General features: G+C 41.2%; 1 protein-coding gene and 1 pseudogene across 1 annotated transcript in view; both read right to left on the bottom strand.

Annotated features, from left to right (window-relative positions):
* Nucleotides 1-6,026: 6,026 nt before the first annotated feature.
* Nucleotides 6,027-23,840, bottom strand: part of Ggh (gamma-glutamyl hydrolase) — a 30,415-nt gene continuing 12,601 nt past the window's right edge. Inside the window, exons 4-9 of the mRNA XM_021662957.2 lie at nucleotides 21,846-21,930; nucleotides 19,922-20,060; nucleotides 15,902-16,008; nucleotides 15,715-15,805; nucleotides 7,833-7,970; nucleotides 6,027-6,397 (exon numbers count right to left, since the gene is read on the bottom strand). Coding sequence (XP_021518632.1) covers nucleotides 6,276-6,397; nucleotides 7,833-7,970; nucleotides 15,715-15,805; nucleotides 15,902-16,008; nucleotides 19,922-20,060; nucleotides 21,846-21,930 — 682 coding nt within the window. The 3' untranslated portion in view covers nucleotides 6,027-6,275. The remainder of the gene's footprint in view (nucleotides 6,398-7,832; nucleotides 7,971-15,714; nucleotides 15,806-15,901; nucleotides 16,009-19,921; nucleotides 20,061-21,845; nucleotides 21,931-23,840) is intronic.
* LOC132654768 (suppressor of cytokine signaling 6-like) lies at nucleotides 7,977-15,707 on the bottom strand (annotated as a pseudogene).

Here is a 23,840-nt window from a genome sequence, read left to right as displayed (position 1 = left end):
ATTGAATCTGTAGATTGCTTTTGGTAAGATGGCCATTTTTACTATGTTAATCTTGCCAAGCCATGAGCATGGGAGATCTTTCCATCTTCTCATATCTTCTTCTAATTCTTTCTTCAGAGATTTGAAATTTTTTTCATACAAGTCTTTGACTTCCTTGGTTAGGGTTACTCCGAGGTACCTTATGTCATTTGTGGCTATTGTGAAGGGTGTTGTTTCCCTAATTTCTTTCTCAGCCCTTTTGTCTTTTGTATACAGGAGGGCTACTGATTTTTTTGAGTTAATTTTGTATCCGGCCACTTTGCTGAAGGTGTTTATTAGCTGTAGGAGTTCCCTGGTAGAGTTTTTGGGGTCACTCACGTATACTATCATATCATCTGCAAATAGTGATAATTTGACTTCTTCCTTTCCAATTTGTATCCCCTTGATCTCCTTCAACTGTCCTATTGCTCTAGCAAGGACTTCCAGTACTATGTTGAAGAGATATGGAGAGAGTGGGCAGCCTTGTCTTGTCCCTGATTTCAGTGGGATTGCTTTAAGTTTCTCTCCGTTCAGTTTGATGTTGGCTATAGGCTTGCTGTATATCGCCTTTACTATGTTTAGATATGTGCCTTGTATCCCTGATCTCTCCAATACTTTGAACATGAATGGATGTTGGATTTTGTCAAAGGCTTTTTCAGCATCTAGGGAGATTATCATGTGTTTTTTTTCTTTCAGTTTAATATGGTGGATCACATTGATGGATTTCCATATATTGAACCACCCCTGCATACCTGGGATGAAGCCTACTTGGTCATAGTGGATAATATCTTTGATGTGTTCTTGGATTCGGTTTGCACGTATTTTATTAAGTATTTTTGCATCAATGTTCATAAGGGAGATTGGCCGGAAATTCTCTTTCTTTGTTGAGTCTTTGTGAGGTTTAGGTACCAAGGTGACTGTGGCTTCATAGAATGAATTTGGTAATATTCCTTCTGTTTCTATTTTGTGGAATAGTTTGAAGAGAATTGGTGTTAGCTCTTCTTTGAAGGTCTGGGTAGAATTCTGCGCTGAAGCCATCTGGTCCTGGGCTTTTTTTGGATGGGAGACTTTTGATGACCGCTTCTATTTCTTTGGGGGATATAGAACTATTTAGTTGATTTACCTGGTCCTGATTCAGCTTTGGTAAGTCAAATCGATCAAGAAAATTGTCCATTTCATTTAGATTTTCAAATTTTGTGGCATATAGACTTTTGAAGTAAGTCCTAATGATTGTTTGGATTTCCTCAGTGTCTGTAGTTATATCCCCCTTTTCATTTCTGATTTTGTTGATTTGGGTGGTGTCTCTCTGCCTTTTAGTTAGCCTGGCTAAGGGTTTGTCGATCTTGTTGATTTTCTCAAAGAACCAGCTCTTGGTTTCATTGATTCTTTGAATTGTTTTATTTGTTTCCAATTGATTGATTTCAGCCCTGAGTTTGATTATTTCCAGCCGTCTGCTCCTTCTTGGTGTGTCTGCTTCTTCTTTTTCTAGGGTTTTTAAGTGAGCCATTAGGGTGCTTGAATGAGCTGTCTCAAATTTCTTCTTGAAGGCACTTAGTGCTATGAACTTTCCTCTTAGCACTGCTTTCATTGTGTCCCACAAGTTCGGGTATGTTGTGTCTTCATTTTCATTGATTTCTAGAAAGACTTTAATTTCTTTCTTTATTTCTTCCCTGACCCAGCTGTCATTTAGTAACAAGTTGTTCAGTTTCCATGTGTGTGTAGGCTTTTTGTTATTTCTGTTATTGTTGAGGTCCAGCTTTATTCCATGGTGATCAGACAAGATACATGGGATTATTTCAATCTTCTTGTATCTGTTGAGGCTTGCTTTGTGACCCACTATATGGTCTATTTTGGAGAAGGTTCCATGAGGTGCTGAGAAGAAGGTAAATTCTTTTGTGTTTGGGTGTAAAGTTCTGTAAATGTCTGTTAGGTCCATTTGATTCATGACCTCTGTCAGAGACATTGTTTCTTTGTTTAATTTCTGTTTGGTTGACCTGTCCTTTGTTGAGAGTGGGGTGTTGAAGTCTCCCACTATTAATGTGTGGGGATCTATATGTGCTTTAAATTTTATGTTTCTTTCACAAATGTGGGTGCCCTTGTATTTGGGGCATAGATGTTCAGGATTGTGATGTCTTCCTGGTGGAATTTTCCCTTGATGAGTATGAAGTGTCCTTCCCCATCTCTTTTGATTAATTTTGGTTGAAAGTCTATTTTATCAGATATTAGAATGGCTACTCCTGCTTGCTTCTTGGGTCTGTTTGCTTGGAAAGTCGTCTTCCAACCCTTTACCCTCAGGTAATGTCTATCTTTGTGTCTTAGGTGTGTTTCTTGTATGCAACAGATTGCTGGGTTTTGTTTACGTATCCATTCTGTTAATCTGTGTCTTTTTTTTTTGTTTGTTTTTTTGTTTTTTTGTTTTTTTTTTAATCTGTGTCTTTTGATTGGAGAGTTGAGTCCATTGATGTTGAGAGAGATTAATGACCAGTGGCTGTTAGATCTCGAGATTTTGATGTTGGCTGTGGTCATACTGTTGTGTGCTTGGTTGCTTTTTGTTTTACTGAAGTGAGGTTATTTATTTCCTGTGTTTTCTTGAATGTAGCTAGCTTTCTTGGGTTGTATTTTCCCTTCCAGTGTCTTCTGTAATGCTGGATTTGTTTGTAGGTATTGTTGAAATTTGTTTGTGTCATTGAATATCTTGTTTTCTCCATCTATGAGGACTGAGAGTTTTGCGGGGTATAGTAGCCTTGGCTGACATCTGTGTTCTTAGGGTCTGCATGATATCCGTCCAGGCCCTTCTGGCTTTCATAGTCTCTGTTGAAAAGTCAGGTGTGATTCTAATGGGTTTGCCATTATATGTTACTTGGCCTTTTTCCCTTGCAGCTTTTAGTATTTTTTCTTTGTTCTGTATACTTACTGTTTTGATTATTATGTGGCAGGAGGATTTTCTTTTCTGGTCAAATTTGTTGGGTGTTCTGTAGGCCTCATGTATTCTAATTGGCCTCTCCTTTAGCTTGGGGAAATTTTCTTCAATGATTTTGTTGAAAATATTTTCTGGGCCTTGGAGAAGGGAGTCTTCTTTTTCCTCTATACCTATTATTCTTAGGTTTTGTCTTTTCATATTGTCTTGCATTTCTTGGACGTTCTGTGTCAGGAATTTTTCGGATTTAACATTTTCTTTGACAGATACATCGATTTCTTCCATTGTATCTTCTACACCTGAGATTCTTTCTTCCATCTCTTGTAGTCTGTTGGTTATGCTTACCTCTGTAGTTCCTGTTTTCTTCCCTAGATTCTTCCTTTCCATTATTTCTTCCATTTGTGTTTTCTTTAATTTTTCCAATTCTATCTTCAGGTCTTGAGTTGTTTTGTTTACTTCCTTCACCTGTCTGATTGTACTTTCCTGTTTTTCTTTTAGTTCCTTCAACTCTATTTCTATCATTTCATTCAGTGTTTTAAGCATTTCCTTTCTACAGGCCATAAACTGTTTGGTTGCAGCTTCCTCTATTTCTTTACGGATGGCAATATTCTGTTTGAGTTTATCTTCCTCTATGTCTTTACGAATCTTATTTGTTTCCTCTGTTATCATCTTCATGAGCATACTTGTTAGGTCATCTTCTTGGATTTCAGTTATGGTGGGGTATCCAGGGCTACTTGCCCCTGGGTAACTGGGTTCTGGAGATGCCATATTGCTCTGTCTTTTGTTGCTTGAGCTTTTACGCTGGCCTCTACCCATTGTGTTATCTTAGGTGTTTGGGGTTATTTTCTGGTGGTTCCTGGGGATCCTGTGGTGGAGAGAATCCCCTTTGCAGAAAGCTGGTTTTTCCTGAAGGATGTCTTCTCAGCTTTTTGGGTATAGTCCCTGGATGGCTGGTGTTTTTTCAGGAGCTGCTCACCTCAGGGATATAGACCTGAGTGGTAACTGTGGTCTTTGTTAGTCGAGAGGGTTCTCCTCTCACCCAGGGAAGTCCTGAGGGCAGCTGCCCTGTTTCTGGGTTTCTTGTTGTAAATTTAATGATCAGCTGCTGTGACCCAATTGGACATCAGGCGCGCCTCAACTGTTTGTGCCTGTGTCTGGAGCACAGCTGAGTGCTGGCGCCTCGGCCCCACTAGACTGCTAGACTTTCTAGGGAAGGATTGGGTGATTTAGATCAGTACAGTTTCCTTCCTTCCCCGTGGATTCTCTGGAGACACGGACTCCCAGTGTCTTTTTTTGCCCTGGTGCACACTGCTCAGTGTCCGCCAGCTGGCTGGCCGCAGGAACTGCCTGTGCCTGGAGCACAGCTGTGTGATGGCGGCTCAGTCTCTGCCAGCTGTCTGGTGCGCAGAAACTGCCTGTGTCTGCCTTTGCGGCTTTTGGGAGCCTGAGTGCCTCCCTAAGATGGGTAATTTTCCAGGGACCTTTTCAGGTTGGTGGTGAGCTGAGTGCTCTGAGATCAGACCCGCCGTTTCTATCTCCGGTGGCGAATCAGGCGCGCAGGCAGGCAGGGCTCTGTGCCGGAACCTGGGTCCACGGCTCTGGCTCCGGGCTGGCTCCTGGGGTGCCCGTGGAACCCGCCCGAGTCTTTTCCAGGGGATGTCTGGGTGACCTAAGGCCGGTCCCAATCGTTTCCTGTACCCTGGGGTTATCTCTCCACTGAAAATTCCAGTCTCTGATAGTGTGGTGCACACGGTTCAGTCTGGGACCGTGACCAGAGACACTGGCTTGTGGCTCTGGGCTGGGGCTGGGGCTGGCGGCCGGCAGCCAAGCGTCTGGCGGAACCGGGATCTCTTCCGCGGTTTAGCCGGGTGAGTTAAAAGCTGATTGAATCCCCCACCGTGGGGTATCCTCTCACCTGGGAAACACAATAACTGTGTTTTATGGCCACGAGTTCTGATTGCTGGTCACTGTGCTGATCCTGCTGTGCTGCTGCTCAGAATGAGAGTCCTCCCGGCGCCGCCATCTTGCCCCCAGAAATTTTATTCTTGGAATTAATAGATTCTAATGTAAAGACTTACACACACACACACACACACACACACACACACACACACACACACAGAGTTGAGAACTAGCAAATTTAACGTGAGCAGAAAAAAAAATCATTCAAATGTTCATGCATTTTGTAATCACCATCATAAACCGGTGAGCAGTTTTGGAGCAGGCAGAAAGTCAGCATTCCCAGGCTATCAGGGCTTTGCTGAGACAAGCTGATCTACAAAGTTCTGATCTGCCCTGCTGAAGAGTAGCCAGTGCTGAGTCATAAATGTCTCCCTTCTAGTGGCAAGAGATGTGAAGTTGGCTGGGAATGGGACATTTGGCAATATTTGTAAAGAAACCAAATCTGCCATATAAAAGCTATGAAAGCTCTGTCTTAGCTAACTGAAACTGTAATCCTTTTGGTGTCAGTGCTCCCTCTGTCCTTGCTGCCAGACAGCGTGGTTTCTCAGAGTACACTCAGGTCCCTACTCTTAATTTTTTGTATATAAATCATTTCTATGTCCTCTGACATCACTCTAACTCCCATATATTGTCTTGGACAATAGGAGAAAACAAATATTTATCTGACATAGATCAAATACTCTGTTTATGGGACTAAGGAGATGGAGTGGCAGTTAAGAGCACATACTTGCCAAGAGAGGAGCTACGTTTGATTTCAAGTACCAACAGCCTGCAGCTTGCGGTCCAGAGACCAACACCTCTGGGCTACAAGTCATGAGCATCCACATACACATGCCCATATAACACACAGAGACACACAAAAAATACACATAATTAAATATTTTAAAAGCTGAAAAACAAACAAAACTAGAAACTCACATGTTCCCAAGAAACACTATGTTTTACATGCTCGCGTGCACATGCACGCACGCACACACACACACACGCACACACACACACACTCCTGCCACTCAAATGGGGGAGACATAATAGGGACTTGGAGGTAGAACTCAAAAAGACTTTTGCAAAAATAACTTGAGTAGATTTGAGGTAGCTTTTCCTCCTGGAATCAATAATAAGCCACAGAAAATTTTTTTTTCAAAAAATTATATTTTACTGATCTTCAGCTATAAGACTTTTTCATGAAAAACACTATGATTGTTTATCTTTTTCATTGTCAAGTTATTAAATCTGATAAAAAATAATCATGTACTAAGTGAAGAAACAGAACGAGGCACACAACAAAGGCATCTGTGTGCTTTCTCATATCACCATGAGCAGTGTTAGCAATTCAATCTCAGAGGTACTCAAATTTTCTCTGTTACCGTATTGAAGACTTTCAGTTAAATAAGTAACACTGCTGAAATGAAGAAATATTTCCAGTATACACTGGATAGTACTGATAAATCAAAGAATCCGTCTCCTCAATTTTGTTCTCAAAGTGGTGCTTGTTTTTCCGAGCTGCAAGAGAAAATAATGTTCATTTTTAAAAAGATTGGTTGACAAGATTTCCAAGAGACTATTTTATGGTAGTTCTTCCTGAGATCAGAATTATTCACTGGGGAAGCATGAGCAAGAAGAGACATGCCTCAAGAATACCCTCCTCAGGACAACAGTGCCAATGTTAGCACAGTTGCTGTTGTTATAACAGCTCCTTAACCCCAGTATAACTCATTACAAGGCTAAATGTGCACAAGACTGGATATGTTCCAGGGAAAGTAGAGACAGGACATGTAGCCATCACTGGAGAAGCACGGGCTAGCAGACATGCAGAATTAAGTGGTGGACACTTCGTCATAGGACTCCTGCCCTAGGATAGTGTATGAGGTAAAAGCTGGGGAAACTTACGATGCCAGTGGAGCAGACAAGAAGGGATCATTTGACCCAGGAAGCCAGTGAGAACTCTGTACACAGCTGAGAACTAAGATCCCACACTAAGGTCAAAGTAAGGCCCTCTGACGTTTTGAAAGAGATTGTTGGCAGATACAGAGCCAACTACCACAAGATGAAAGCCTCAGGAAATCCTTCTCTGCCCACGCAGCTACTCACACCTACCACAGGGAGAACTCTCCTTAGGATCAACATTACATCTGGGATGGCTTTGTGTTTAAAACTCATTTGTTTTTTGTTGTTGTTTTGTTTTTAGGAATTCCCCCATTCGACTATATATAATTCTAGACACAAATGAACCAGGTAGGAGGTTGGTGGCTTCCTAATGAGCAATAAAGTAGAGAAAAAAACATAAGGCAAGCTGGATCTAAGATAAACATGGGGCTCATCAAGTCATCAATTGGCTCCACCTCACCTAAATGATGCTCTGTCCCTTGCATGCTGCCTCTACTGCTCTCATCCATATCACTCAACTATGATATAAACACCTATGCCCAAACTATGTAACCACAGTGCAAAATAGCATGAAAATCTGTGTTCTCAGGACCAAGCAGACAAAACTTAATAATTTTTCTCCAGTATGCCAATGCCTGCATACGGACAATTATAAAGCTACAGACTATGATAGGCTAGAATTAAATTTATATAACTGTCTTGGGAAAAAACATATAATGCTAAAAGATTGTTATAATTACATCATTGTTCTTAAAAAGGAAAATTGAAAGTACTTAAGGAAAAAGAAGAAAGAACTCCACATTCTTTAAATTACTGATCAAGAATTTGGTCCACTGAATCACAGATGACTCTGTTAACTAATTCCTCTGAAATTTTCTTGAATACTAATATACTCCATTTCAAGGATTTATCATTATTTAATATTTTCCAGTTAAATCTATAGACCTTATTGAAGTCATAGGATAAAAAATTATGCAGGAGCCAAGAGCAGGGTATGCAGTCTCCTTCAGAAGTCCTAATAGAGTAATGAGATCATACAGCCATATATTACCTTCAGAAACAAAAAAATCTGCCAAGTAAAATGCAGTCTTCACAGCATTTGGTTCATGGGAAATGCCACTCAATGCCTTCCACTCATAGGGTGCTTTCTCAGGATGCCACTGCACAGCATAGATTGGATACTTAACTCCTGTGTGGAAAGCACACACCAGTAAGCACAGAATGGTTTACAGTGATGTTCCTACATTGTTTCATGCCATGAAGTTTCACTGTGCCACGTAAAACATGTTAGAACTCACCAAAATCAGAAAATGTATAAGTTGTACATATTCTCTCACACAAAGAAGTGCTGACAGTCAGGGTTATAGTGTATCCCACTGACTTGCACTCTCTAACAATTTGACTGTGAGTTGCTTTTCTAGGAAATCAAAGTAAAAGAAGAAGAGGGAGGAGGAAAAAGAAGGAGGAGGAGAAGGAAGAAGAGGACAACGAAGAAGATGACGAAGAAGGAGAAGAAGATGAAGAGGAAGAAGATGAAGAAGGAGAAGACAGAGAAAGAGAAAAAGATGAAGGAGAAGAAGATGAAGAAGAGAAGAAGACAGAAAAGGAGAAGAAAAAGACAAAGGAGAAGAAGACAAAGACAGAGAAGAAGATGAAGGAGAAGAAGCCACCGCCACTGCCACCTTGGCATCCACTCAGCAGGAGAGAAAGTGACCATCTCTCTTGGCTGCGGCTCTAAGCTAAGGCCACCCCCTTGCTAAGTACACATTCCACCACTGATCTCTATCCTCAGGCCTGACTGCACACTTAGCTGCTGACACTCATGTGTGTATCTGTATCCTACCTCTCTTCATACATGTTCTCACCCCGTAATGACTTATAAAAGTGAAAACAAATAATGCAAGCATTTTTATATTTGCCAGTCTGTCTCAGCCTATGGAATGACTTATTACTTTGGGGCAATATCTGTTAAAATAAATTTTAGCAGTTTAAAAACATTTGTACTCTTGGTGGTTATAATTCAATTATTTTTAGAACTCCTAGCTATTATATACACTCTTAGCTAGATAGAAATGAATTAATCCCTAAGATTAGATTGAAAAATAACAAGTATGAGGAGAAAATATATAAAAGAATGGCCATTTGCAAGCTGACTGGTTAGAACTGAGAAAATTTAATATATATAACTCCCTTATTTTTCCGAAATGCTTTACAGGTTTTACATATTTTTAGAAAAGTGAATATATATGTCTCTGAAAATTAGCAAGCCTTCTCTTTTATTCACACATGAATTTCCTGCTTTTAATAGCAAGCACACACACACACACACACACACACACACACACACATCATTGTTTTGGATTGGAGCCCATGACAGTTCCCAGTAAGTGCTTGAAGACCACGCCAGGCAAGGAAAGATCACTGTCCTCTCACACCCCACTTACTAGTCTTCTCCACTTGCACAGCAGGCTGTAAACACTTCATCCCAGTCTTATTGGAGTCCAGAAGAAGCAAAGCCTACCAGCAAGCAGCTCCAGACATAGCCCTTCCCTCCCTTCTGCCTCCCTCTCTCTCTTGGCACTGTCTTTTTCCCATCCTGGGATGACCCACAGACAAAAGCATAGCTGAGGATAAAGATGTCTATGTGAGGATTTATCTGATAGTCAAACACACAGGTAAATGGAGGCTGATGTTCAGAAACAAGTATGGCTTACTCTTTAGAAAAGCTGTTATTGAAATAGCAATGACACTTTACAATTGTAAAAATTATGACCTGAATCACAGATTTAGAACAAGATTACCAAGAGTGAAAAGAAAATACATAGGTGGTGGAGCATCAAGGACTCCTAACTCAGAGGTATCGTAAAATTATCAGGCTCTAAAATTCTCCCATGAGCCTGGTATGATGACATGGTCAGAAGAACCAACAAGGAATCTAAATCTCTAACTTCCAATACAGTACTATTGCTTAACAGATCACTCATTCATCACCTGTAGTTTTCCCAAAATCCTAGAAACAGAAAACTAAGATAAAAACCCTAGCTCCCAATAGGCTCTAGTGTTGAGCCTGAACAAATACAAGCAAAAAGTAACACTTCCAAGGGACTCAAAGCAAACCCACTAAGACATAAAAGAGAGAATAATGACGAAGGCTTCTCAAAGATGAGACAGCTAGCTTGAGTCTTTCAAGGTAGTTGAGAGCTCACCGAAAGACATAAGGGACATGAGGAACTTTTCAGGAAGCATTGCTCTGTGGAGGGCAGCACAGATCTCAAAGGAACACAGAGGAAGTGGCAGACAGCATGGATTATAATGATTAGGTAAATCTAGGCTTGTCGTCCAATAGTGAGGAGCCACTGAGTATTGTTTAGGCAGCACAATCAGTTTGGTTTCTCAGTGAGATCCCATGCCTAGCTGGAAGATAACTGTATGAGCAGCTAGGAGTCTGGGTAGAAAGGAGAAGGCATACCCAAGATAGGCCTGGGAGGCAAGGATGGGTTTGACATTTTAAAAAGTAGATAATGAGGCAGGAAAGCCAGGGTGAACTCCAGGTTTGTCCCGCAGGTTGTTTGGGAGGTGAGGACACTAGCACCTGGGTAGAAAGATAACCTCCCTTCATCCTGGGCTGACCAACATTTCTCAGAATTTCCTTCATAGATACTTCTCTTCTCACGAATCTGACCAATGCACTGTGCTTTAGGAGTGTTCCCCAGATTTAGATATTGGAAAGTTCATTCCTAAATCACGTTAATGGTATATGGAGGTAGAATCTTGAGGAATTATGCCTAGAAGAGGTTGGAAGGGTGAGGCCATGAAAGTATCAGTAACTCTGTAAGAAGGAAAACTGACCTAGCTTCTCTTTCTGCTTAGCCATCTGACATTCAGTGATGATGTATGTATGTATGAATATATATGTGTGTGCGTGTGTGTATTTATGGATACATATATGTTCAGATGCTAACATTATGTCCCAGGACCTGCCAACCTCCAGGACAGTGACATTAATAATAACAGTAACATAGACAGACTAAGTCAAAGTGACATGGCCAATCTCCAAGTAACAATCTAGGACTCTATCCTCCCAGGCTGCTCTCTCCAGCCTCACCAACCAAAGTCCGCCTGGCATAGGAGCAGAGAAGGTGCACTGTGCGTCTGGGTCCCTTTCCTGTCTCCAGCTCCTCCAAATACTCCATCAGCCTTTGCTCCTAAACGGTCTGCAGCCATCCAGTCATAGATGTTCTGAGAGACAGAGCATAAAGTGTGTAAAATGATACCTCTTGAGGAGTCTGGGGGAATCATTTCCTGAATAAACATCAGAACAATATGATTCCTGATTACCCATCACATACACTGAAACATCAAGTGTGACTGACATTTACAAATCCCCTCTTCAGTGCAACAACTCCTGTAATAAATTGTCCGTCTCCGTGTTTGCTTCAAGGCTGTCTTGTAGCCTGTTTGAAAAACCATAGAAATGTAAACTATATAAAGTATTTAGGAGGAAGCACTGTGGTGCATGCCTATGCTCACAGAGCTCTGCAAGCTGAAACAGGAAGACTGTTAAGGCTTGCGGCCAGTCTGTAACACTGAGTTTCTAGCCAGCCTACCCCACAGAGGGAGAGTGTCTCAAGAAAAAAAATGCAGGATATATTATATTTTCTTGTGGTTTTTTTTTAAACTCAAAATTGTTTGCCAAAGTCCATTCAGAATGAAGAACACAAAGTATGCGCGATGACTTGAATAACTGCATAGTGTTCTATCATAGGATTTACTCCTTGGACTGTCATGCTTTTGGATTCCTTTTAACGGCCTCCCTTTTTCTAATGGCAACAATTATATGCGCATTTCTATGTATGTGAATGGGTTTCATTGGGTTTTGTACATACTGTTTTGTGTTTTACTTTGGTTTTTGTTTATGTGGCCCTGTCCTAGCTAACCCCTGCCTCTCACATGTTAAGATTAAAGGTGTGTACCATCACATCCAGCTCTGTGAAGGCATTTTTAAATATTGGGACTGAACTGCTGGATGACAGGACTGGAAAATACTCAGCTTCACTAATAAAAGTTAGCCTGCTGCAGGCTCTCTGACTGTAATCTTAAACACGTGAATGTGTCCTGTGCAACAGCCTGGGTGGCATTTGTCATCATCATCAGTCTTACTTCCGTCAGTCTTGATGTCTGGTGGTTTCTTTCTTGTGCTTCCACCAGCATTCCACTAGTTGGTAATTACACCGACAGCTTCCCTCATACAGCCATATGCGGACAACACACTGATGATCATTCTCCAAGGCACCCATTCAGAGCTCTTAGCTAGCTATTTATAAGAGTCTATTATTTAAATTCCTTGTTCATAAAGTTGACTTCTTATGAGATAAACACAGACCCTTTGGCAGATAACATGTATTTTAAGTATATATTTCTCTGTCATTTTTTATATTTGTTTAGAATTTTTAATGTAAGTCCATTTATCCAAAGAGACAAATCACAAGATGAAAATGAAGGCAACAGAAAAATTCAGCTTCTCACAACCAAAACAATTATCCTTAAGAAATAATTTAGAAAAGTGTTGTACAAGATATGTTGCAGATTTGCGTCCCATTAATCAAGACTATGAATTCATAATTGTGAACAAACACTTTTAAAATGAGACTTAAAACCCATTTTTCAGTGTATATGTATGGTTTATCCTGTACAGGTTAATTCAACTAGGCCATTTAATGTCATATTACCTTATATTTCTTTAAGTTTCATTCAACTTTACTTAGTACTGACTACATATGAAATGAACCACAGTGGATAGCAGCAAAGGACTGGGGAGGACAGAGATAAGGAGAAGCTTGTCATTCACACTGTGATTGTTCTGCACATTGAAGAAAGATAACTTACACTTCTAGACCCTCAAGACATCCCTTTCCAAGAACCACAGTAAACTCAACATGCCAGGCAGACACTTCCTCACCCCTGAACAAATCGATGACTCACATAAAAACTTATGGCAGCAAAGACTTGAGTAGTGATAGAGGTCTGTAAACTGTATTCCAGTCTCACTTCTGGACCCCAGAGTAAAAGAAGCAGGGCTCCCAATCTCTCAGTAGTGCTTCTCCTGCAAATAATCCTTCGTTTTGTTTGGTAAAGGCAGTTTCTGAATTAAGCCTATTCTGGTGTACTGAGGTATAACAAAGTGACACAGACACTGCAGAGAGCACCCACATGAACCGTGACACTGGACTGGGCAGTGTGACTGGGTAAGTCACAGATCTAGGCAACCCAAACCTTGAATAACAAAATACTCCATTTTCAGAGTCCCTGATTAAATGTTCAACAAAGTCAACTATAGATGAACACCCTTCCACATCGGGCTGTTTATAAAAGCTGAATCTACCATCTGAGTGCTCAATGCTAGTGTGAAATGTTTTACCATGAGAGTGGAAGCTCAGGCTTAAAATGTCATCAGTACTATCCCAAACAAGGAAAGACCATCTGGCATGTTCGCCAGCTTCCCTCTACCTCGCAGCGTGGGATGAGGCCATACCACCCCTGTTTTCCAAGCTTCTTCAGCTCCTTCGTAGGGTCACTATTTTGCACTGAGTGCAACCCCAGGTGCAGAGTTAGGATCGAAACTCAAACAATAGTGAATGCTTCCAGTTACGTCCAGCTGGAGAGGCTGCAGAAGGTCCTTCACATTGAGTTACTCTGCATTGGAGAGGTGAGGGGAGGGCGTCATCTTGACCTGATTTAGGGCTCTGCAACATGACCCTGTCATGCCAATCAACAAGCATTCACCAACGAATCCACAAGGATCTCTGGGCCTACACCCAGGTTCTAGTCCACCTGACTGTCATCTACAGAGAGGCGCCATTAGTGCCTCCCAGAGGCATGGCAACACCTCCATGGAAAAGATGTATCCAGGCAGCAGCTGCGTGGCCCCTCCAAGTCAGATAACTACAGGCACATGCTCCTCCACGGAGGAGGAGGTCCCTGGGTGAGCAGGACTCAGGGCGCACCTCTGGCTGCGGCTCCCTGGGCAGCGGCAGCATCCTGGGTGGCAGGTCATACAGCTCCTTGAGTTTCAGCTCACGAAGCTCCTTGAGCAAACGGGGGCCTAGGCTGACAGTACACACCAGCACCTTTACCCGTAGCTCCGTCTTGAGGCATACCTCCTCAGAGCAGAGGCCAGGAGGTGGGGCTGTAGTGGTAGACTGTGCAGGTTGTGGAACAGAAGGGCCCTGGAGCATGCACAACCTTGAGGCGGCCAGGCGCTAAAGCCGAGGGGGTGTCTTCATCTGTGGGTGCAGTGTCGCCCTTACCCCTCTGCCTAGAGGACAACTGCCTCTTTAAGGTGCCCATCAGGCTCTCTCACCTTTGGTCCTGTTCTCCCCTTTCTCGCCCTCACTGCCAACGTCACAGCTGGCCGTGTCTTTGCCATAGCAGCTCCCGAAGAAGGAGTCTTTCACAAAGTCACCTACCAGTGAGGGATTGGGATTGACCCACCAAAAACTCAGTTTTGTCTTTGCTTTTAATCAGGTTGAAAGAGTTCCTGGAGGTTTTCAGACTGATTTTCTTCATTGTGACTAATTACAAATGTCACCTAATCCAAATGGTCAACTCTGTCTGGAGCAGCTATCCCCAAATATTGGGACAAATGTTATGGTGGTATTTTCTCAATTTAGAGTTCCTCTTCTCATGTAACTGTAGCTTGTGTCCAGCTGACAAAAATCTGACCAGCATACTACTACTTCCCCATATAAAAAGAAAACCTCTGCCTTTGTACAGAGATAGTTTAACACAAGTTCACAATTAAATACAGTCTCATGCTGTAGAGATGCAGGAATCTACATCTACAATGTGACCAAGACCACCTGATGAAAAGCTTCAGGATAGGGTCTACTGATCACCCTGTTGGCCACTAAGGTCTTCAGTGACATCTTATAGTACATCATTTCTTTCTTCTCTTCTCTAATGCCAAGAGCTGCACACAGCCATTGGCTCTGCTTCCTCCCAGCAGCAGTGGAGTGCATGCTTGTCCCTCCTTCTTCCTCTCCTTCTTCCTCCTCTTCCTCCTCCCTGAAATAGCTGAATTTTGTGCAGAGCTGACTGTTGTTTCTCCAAGTTTACACTGTGGCACTCTTCTTCCTTGTATGTTAGTTATCTGGGACATGAACCATCCACATTTCATCAAACCTCATCCATTGAAATATCCTCAACGGCAATGAGTTTTGCCCTTTCCAAGACAAGTATTTTAATTTGCTTCTACCATGCACATGTGTACTACCAGAAGACACCAAGAAGCCAACATTTTAACTCGCCCTCTGTCCATATTCCCAGCTAGTATAATGTAGGTGACACTAGACCATCTTGTTACTGTGAGTGCTTAAGGCTCTCTCCTCCCACCATCCTCACCCTATGCCTTCAGCATGCTCAGCAATTCTCCTTGAAGTTCCATGGTCAGGACTCCAGGCATCTTTCAAGCTTAGCTATGCATGGCAAGCAGCCTGCAGTCCTGTCACATGCTGCCCTTTCCATACACAGCCTTTGTCCCTGGTTCTGAACTGACAATAATGCTGCTTTCAACACTCAGCATTTCAAGCTTTAATGTGCTTATTTCCTCACCACCTATTTAGAATGCTGTTTCCTCCATCAACCCATCTTTCATAATTGTCTGACAAACTAGTCAAGGTGCTTAATCTGGGATAACTCTAGAAATGGAGTGGCTTTCTCCATCTAGTTCTTCATCCTCACCCCAGTTCCAAAAACTAACCACCTAAGTCTAAATAGATGAGGAATGTCGACATTCCAAATGTGTTGTCTGTCTTCAAAAACAACCTTACTTCTATCTTTGAGCTACAAAGTCACATGACTTCATTCACAAGAAAAGAGGCCTATAAAATTTAAATGAAAAAATATCAGTTTAGATGCTCTACAGCTGCACATACCTTCCATGGATGAGATGAACTCAGTCTTGCCATCTGTGTTTGTTGTTAACACATTGAAAAACGAACTTAGCTTTTCATTTTCTGTAAAGTTCTAAAATATGAAAATAAAACAGAGGGTTCAATTTGGTAATTGTCCTAAATGTATTCTTCTCACTAATGAGGTACTGATTGTATAATCATGTGATACCTTCACAGAGAGGCTCCATTTGTGAAAATTTGCAGTCAGAGGTTCTACTGCTAATGACAGCAATAAGTCAGCAGGAAAATTCTGGAACATTCTGCTCTGTAATGCATCTAAAAAAATTTAAGCATAGAGAAATAACTTAAACATATATATATATATATATATATATATATATATACCCACTAAATCACTTACCTTTGGCCAAACAACACAATTATTAAGGTACAATCAAGATGTGGAAGGACAGAGAATCTGAACTCTGGCTCCTCAGAAACCACTGAAAAGTAAGACTCCCCAAATATATATGTTCTGTTCCCAGAAAAGGACCTCACATCTCCACTGTATTTTGAAAGGTATACAGGACTTAAAAGGCATTGACAGCAGATTAACCAAAATAAAAGGCCATGTGGGAACCTACTACTTTGTAAGCCAACTAAAACTTGTAAGTTAAGGTGCTGGAAAGATGGCTCAGCAGCTGAGAGCACTTGCTGCTTTTTTGAAGAGGACTCAGGTTCAATTTCTAACACCTATGTCCAGTACCTCACAACCATTTGTAACTCCAGCTCCAGGGGATCCTACTCCCTTTTTGGTATACACACACACACACACACACACACACACACACACACAAATCTTCTTTTAAAAGACAGATACACAGACAGACAGATACACAGACAGACAGATAGACAGATAGAGACTCTGCATAACTAGGTTATGCTGCTCCTTTAAATCCCTGTGCTGATGTGGGACACAGCCTTCTGAGTGGCTGGTCGGGGAGGCAAATGAGACTCTTAAAACAATATAAGCTCTTGCCATTCCTCTTGGTTGCCCAACAGAACTAATGACAAAACCCTACTGCAGAGGATACCACACAACATGCTGGGTTTAAAATCTAAAGAAATCCAGCTGAAAAATGAGGTAGATACTTCCTCTATGCTGGACAGCTTGCACCCTGCCAGAAAGTGCTACACTAGTTGCTGAGGGAGAAAAGGCAACAATGGTCTCAACCAGGTGTGAACCCTATAAACTACAACGCCAGCCTGCAAAGCAAGAGATGCATCTTAGTGGCAAGAGAGTAAAGCAACTCCTCTCAGATTAGATTTGGGACACTCTTCTCATGAGAGAATATGCCTGGGACTATGAAACCCATAACACACACACAATAAACAGCACCTAAAATAATTTAAGCACAGAAAAATGACTTAAACACATGAAAAAATAGAAGCCACAAAGGCATTTACCTGCAGCTAAACAGCAGATATTATCAAGACATAACCAAGATGAGTAAATGGCAAGCAAAGATGTTCCCACAGAAAGGCCTGTGGCCGGGCCAGTGCATATAGAATATGGATGCTGAGAAGGTCATAGGTCCTAAAAAGATCATGGGCCCTAAAGTAGAACTCACCACCATTGTTTAGCTAAACCAACATGATGCCAAACTTCATCCTAAATATTTGTGCTTACACCCAGAGACAATTGCTAGTTCTTCCTAATTAAATAAGATTCTCTTGGCGATGGATAGCAGTGAATGTAGATCTGTGGCTCATCAAAGTGATAAGAATAAGTGATACTTGAATCCTCAGCCCTAAATAGGACATTTGTACCACTCATCTAAAGCTCAACGAACACTGTCAAGTTCTGTACAAAGAAAAGGATGTAAGAATCACAAAACAGAAGGAATGTGAAATGCCTTTCAAAAACCATTGTCACACAGAGAGACTTGGTTAAAGTTAGTGAGCCACAAAACAAAAAAGAAAAAGACATAAATGGGGGAAAGGCACATGTAAGGGCGAGGGTAGTTAATGGGTAAGAGAGAAAAGAGGGAGATAAAAGGTGTAAGTAAAAGTAAACATACATTATATCTGTGTAGGAAGTGAGCAAATAAATTTAATCAACTGAAGAAAGGCTAAACATACCAACCAAAGAGAAAAGATCATTAAGAAAGTAACCTAAGGAAGAAATCTACTTGGCCAACACATGAAGGAATCCATGTTGCTCCATGGATTACCTCAGAATGAGGCTGATTACCAGAAAAACTGATCAGGTGATTAGAGGGCTTTGAAACAGCCCAACCATTGGGAATGGAAGAGGCACAGTAGACTGTGGTCAAGCACACAAAATGGAGTATCAACAGGGGAGTGAAAACACAATCCTGATATGTTCAAGGCTCTGATGCTCAGCCAGGCCTCCTGTTCTTGCAAACAGTGAGTAATTAATTCCTTTGTTGTATAGACTGGGCTTCTGATATATTACAACCTCAAAAGCCTAACCTAAAACATATGCTTCTCATAAGGTTCATGCAGTGACTGGGATAATGAAAACAAGACTGTGGAAGGTATGCTACATCCTATGAATTCTGTCAGTGACCACTATTCTTCCCTCCCCAAACAAATCCTTACTGAAAACATCAGTAGTTGGTAGCACTTAATTATGATGACCTAGAATTTATAAAGAATTTGTTTTAGATTTCTAACTCACAGCTTCTGAAATTTCTTGAGTGGTAAGAGTGTAGTGAGATAATGAGATGCTTTGTTGTTAACTCTTAGATTACTTCAGAATAGGTTGATTACCAGGAAGACTAATCATGTGATTAAAAGACTTTGACACAGCCCAACCTCTGGAAATGGAAGAGGCATAAGAGACTGAATTCATCCAAATGAGCAATGATTCAATCATGCTTTGTAAGGAAATAGCAATGAAAATTCTGGAACTCTAGAAAGCCAAAGCCCTGGAAGTTTCAAGATGGAAAACAAATACAAGTACCTTCTTGAGCCTCTACGTCCTGTTCTAGTAAATTATAAACATGGCACCCATGTCTTAGGCATTCCCAAAACTGCAGCAGCTTGCAGGAGAGTGGGTATGGGCTGGTGATTTGCCTTTCTTTTCTGTTGTTGTTCTTACTGTTTATTCTGTTTTCTTAAACACTTTTATCTTTTTTATCTTTTTATGAATTATTATTATTTATTGCAATTTATTCACTTTGTATCACAGCTGTGGCCCCCTCCCTTGTCTCCTCTGAGTCCCACTCTTGCTCCCTCTTCTTCTCCTATGCCCCTCCCCAAGTCCACTGATAGGGGAGGTCCTCCTCCCCTTCCATCTGACCCTAGCCTATCAGGTCTCATCAGGAAAGGCTGCTTTGTCTTCCTCTGTGGCCTGGCAAGGCTGCACCCCAGAGGCAGAGGTGATCAGAGAGCCTGCCACTGAGCTCATGCCAGAGACAGCCCCTGCTCCCCTTATTAGGGAACCCACTTGGAGACTGAGTCTATGGGCTTCCTCTGAGCAGGGGTTTTAGGTCTTCTCCATGCATGGTCCTTGTCTCTGCAGGGCACCCTGGGCCCAGGTTTATTTTTGTTGTTGTTGTTGTTGTTGCTCTGTTGCGCTCCTTGTGGAGCTCCTGTCCCCTCCAGGTCTTTCTATCTCCCCCATCATAAAATTCCATGCATTCTGCCCAAGATTTGCCTTTCTTTAAGACACAAATACAATGGTCTTGTTGGGCACCAAGCCCTTTAATTTTGTGAGGTCTTGCTAGTTGCAAGTATTTCGTGCCAGAATAAAACTGCAGTATTGCACACGTAAGACAGAAGCAACATATGTAGACAAAGAGAAAATGCTGGTATGATGGCAATAATACCTGCTATTTACAAGATCTGTATTTAAAGTACTACACATCAAACTGGAAGTCATCATCTCCATCAATTCTCAGAACTCTCAGACGCAGAAACTTTTACAGTGAAAAATATGCGGTTAAGAGAGACTGAATGATTCTCTAAGACCGATGTGAGAAAGCTAGAACTGAAAACCAGAGCAGAACTGATGTGTGAATTCTTAATCCCATGATCCTGAGACCATAAAAGTAATGCATTATCAAATACAAATATTGTCATCCTCACAAGTGAAGAACAGAGAACTTTGCTATTCATGGTTTGGGTTTTCAAATATCTCAAAGACCATTTCTGACTTGATATTCAGTGTTTGCTAGTGCTGTTGAGAAATATTTTTAGAAGAGTTGGTGCTTCTTCTTACCTTCAGTGAAGTTCAAGGGCAATGTCGTTGAGACAGTGTCTGTAAGCGTTAGTAAGCTCTCTCCACTAACCAAATAGGAGAGCTCCTCAAATCCAAGGCATGTTCCCCACACAGGAAAATAGTCTCCATTATCATAACTCTTTGGGAGAGTAAAAAATTAAGTTAATTCAAACTTTAAATGTACACACACACACATACACACACACACACACACACACACACTGCTTGTTATTACTGCTACACAGATTTCTGCAGAATTCTCTAGGATTCATAAGTAGGCTACCACTAAATCTGTATTCAGAAAAAGCCCAGGCAGGATAGTAAGGGAAATTGTGAGCACATTACGTGTTCCTCCAAAGACCCATGAGGTTTCTAATCTAGCTATTAAGTTATTAAGCAACCATCTCAAAAAAGTAGTTGTTGAGGAAAATGTTTAAGTGAGGCTGGAGATATCTGAGTGCTAGCAACAATAAATGAAAGATTGCCGACAATATTTGTTTGGTGTTAACTGCCTCTCCTCTGAGGCCTGCTTGCTACAAGAAAACACTCTGGTACCCCAAATGACTCTGTAAACTTGTCCTCTCTGTTTAGCCAATAAAACGCAGAAACATACTTGGGCAAGGTGGAGGTGTGGCCAAGGTTCGAGGACTCTTGGGGATAGAGAAGAAGAGAAAAGAAGGAAGGAGAAAGCCACAATGGGTTAGCACGGGAACAGAACCATGTAGGCCAAGTGGAAGGACTCTGAGAATGGCTAGAAAGGAGAGATCCTGATGAAGAATAAGCAAGTGTTTATGGAATTATGGATGGGAGGAAGCCCAATTAGGAATCATTAAAGCAGATGGGATGGGAGCTGGGAGACATGCGCTAGGATAGATGGAATTACCTGCCCAGCCCAAGGTGAAATAAGGCAATAATAAAATCTAACAGGTGACTGTGTCTTATTGATTGTGATAGCGGATGAAATAATAATACTGCCATAATTACTACAGGGCTAATAAACATTATTAGCCTGATACCATTTACTTTTAGCAACTTATATTTCAGGGGAGAAACAAGGATCTAAGAAGCCATGGCAGAAGTGCAGAATTTCTCCAAGGTCCAAGGTGAAGCATTACCTAATAGCTAGGGGCTGTGCCTGGTAAACAGACAAGGCCTAAGATATGTGAAGTGACATTTTCTGAAACAGTCACATCTGTCTTGAAGAGTCTATGGACTGACTGACTAAAACTCTGTGCCTTGGAGGGACATCATGCTACAGACTGACAGGAGGAATGATCTTGAGCTCTCTGCAGCCTGTTTTAATAGACATTTAGCACCACCCTCTGCACCTGACCTGACATGTTTAGTACTAATAGGTACAAGTTTTCCAGTGCATTCCCGAGCTTAGCAAACTTCTGACTTGCCCAACACTAAAGCCAAACGTTCTGTGAGCTAGCACCTGAAACTCACTCTTCCACAGTGTCTCACCTCATGTCCTCATCAACTTGGTAAAGTACTTTTTCAATTTTGTTTTGTTCTGTAACTCTTATATTTCACTTGTATTTGGTTCAGAATAAAACCTCTCTAGCAAGAACTGTGTCTGGTGTCAACAGGTGGCTGGAAAAAGGATGAGGCTGGATGGAACAACTAAAAAGGAGACCGTTAGTAGCACAGGAATGATACCCAGGACATAATGGGCCAGAGGGGGACATCAGCTTTACTAAGCTAAAAGGGTGCAGTCTATACCTGGAATACCCAAATTAAATGACACAAAAAACCAGCAGTGGAAACAGACACTTGACTCCTGGAGAGCAGGTGTCTGACTATGAAGGTGAGGAAGGCTGGAATAACTGTGAAGGAAGTCTTTTAAAGTACTTTGAAAGAGAATCGTCCTTATGGAAACAGACAAACCCATGTGAAGGGATAAGCAATAGCAAATATTTACCTCTATGGCTTTGTTGTAAAATATTTTGGCCACATGGGAATAAGATGAATGTAATATGCTGACACCTCCTCCAGGAAAAAGGATTCTGAAACAAAACCAATTGAGATAGAAGATGTATTCCACCTTAACCAAGTAAATAAACATTCTTCATTTAAAGAATTTTTCCTTGTACGTAGTGATGTATACATTTATAATATTCATAATCCTAGACATATAATATTCATATTATATGTGAATATTATATGAATATACTATATATGAATATATTTGACTCTGTAATACATATAATATATACAAATATAGAACAGTCCATAATCCTTGACATTCAGAAACTACTGTAGTTAATTTTGCACATATTCTCTTAAAACTTATTCAATAAACAAGCTCATTACATGAACAAATCAAACTCAAAAAGAAAGAAAGCGAGAGAAAAAAAAAAACGGACAGAGACCCAAGAGAGTGAAAAGACAAAATTCCAGGTGTGTCTGGCTCTGAATTAAGGTGATCAGCAAGGCCAGGTCAATTATAAGTACACAGCTATTTTAACTCCAAAATAATATATAAAACTACAAAGCACAAAATGACCATAACAATAATTTCTATTAGAATTAAGTATCTGGAAGAATATGCTTCTTCACAGTGCTGATATTTCTTAAGCAATAAATATAAAATTAGGAAATCCTGAAAATCAACACAATCATCATCTTAGAAAATATCTTAGAAGAAGCACAAATATTAGATTCTTCCCCTCCACCCAAAAAGATGAAATATAGGGGGAAAAGTTATCATGTTTTTAAATCAGGTCTTCAGAGTAACGTTAAAATTTTGAACTCTTGAATACATCTTGAAATAACAAAGGATATTCAGAAGTGGTCTAGCTCCTCTGGTCAATAAAAGTTGGACTACACATATTAAAATATTAAACATATTAAAACATAAAAATATTTACATATGAGTTTTAATGGCATACTGACACTATTTTAATTTTTAATTCGCATGTGTATAAGTGGGGGGAGGGTGAGAACAGGCACACATGTTCTCTCCACATGGAACAGGGAGATGGAACACACTTCACTAGGCTTCTGTGACAGGCATACCTTGAGCTATCTTACCAGCCAGAGGCTATATCTCATTCCATATCAAGCTTCTGTGAATGGGGCTTGGTATCAGCCTGTGACAATGCTAGTTTCCGTTTTTAGGAAACTCACAGTCTATTGGAAAAGACTGAAAAAGCTGTCTGCTAAAACAGCTACCACAACACCACAGCAGAAGGCATGGGTGACTGAAGGAGACCAACTGGTAGTCTCCCCCATTAACTGGGTATTTTAAAAGCTACCTCTGACCAAATCTGGTCTCTGGAATCCTACAGCTCTTTTACAGAGTAAAGGTGGTCTGCCACTCCCAGATGACAGTCGCCCTTAGGGCAGGCTCCATACTTCATTTGGAGGACATTCTCCCACAAAATAGTGTGGGGTCCACACCACCCTACCTCAGTGAAGGTGTTTATGAACTTGCATTACTGCACTTTTTCTTCCTGTTTCCATTCAGAAACAATAAATTCCATTCAGAAACAACCAATTACACCCAGGATATCCACCAATCAGAGGCCCACTTTCAGAGCCAGTGCTGAAGAGAGTGCCAGTCTCTGGAAGGTCAGTGACCGGGAAGACACAGGTGGAGACTCGGAAGGCCTCTCTGGTCAGTTGAAGAGCCACGATGACACACGGCCATTAGACCAGCTGCCCCAAGCTGTTCACACCCCTCTCTGTGACACCGCTTCAGATTCCCCAACAAGGTCAGGGGGATGAAGTAATTCAAAACATTTATCGGAGAGTTCTTCCAATGCACTTTGGCCTGGACTTATTTGCCTTTGTCTTTACCAAATACTTTGAACCTACTGGGTATGGTACATATTTTCCTAAACTGACCCAGTTATACAATAGTTATTGATCCAAACTGAAACAACAGTAAAATTTATTTTTAAATATCACTGCT

This window comes from Meriones unguiculatus, chromosome 6, assembly GCF_030254825.1.
Source record: "Meriones unguiculatus strain TT.TT164.6M chromosome 6, Bangor_MerUng_6.1, whole genome shotgun sequence".
NCBI lineage: Eukaryota > Metazoa > Chordata > Mammalia > Rodentia > Muridae > Meriones > Meriones unguiculatus.
Note: the sequence above shows the minus strand (reverse complement) of the source record. Positions and strands in the feature narration are given on the sequence as shown.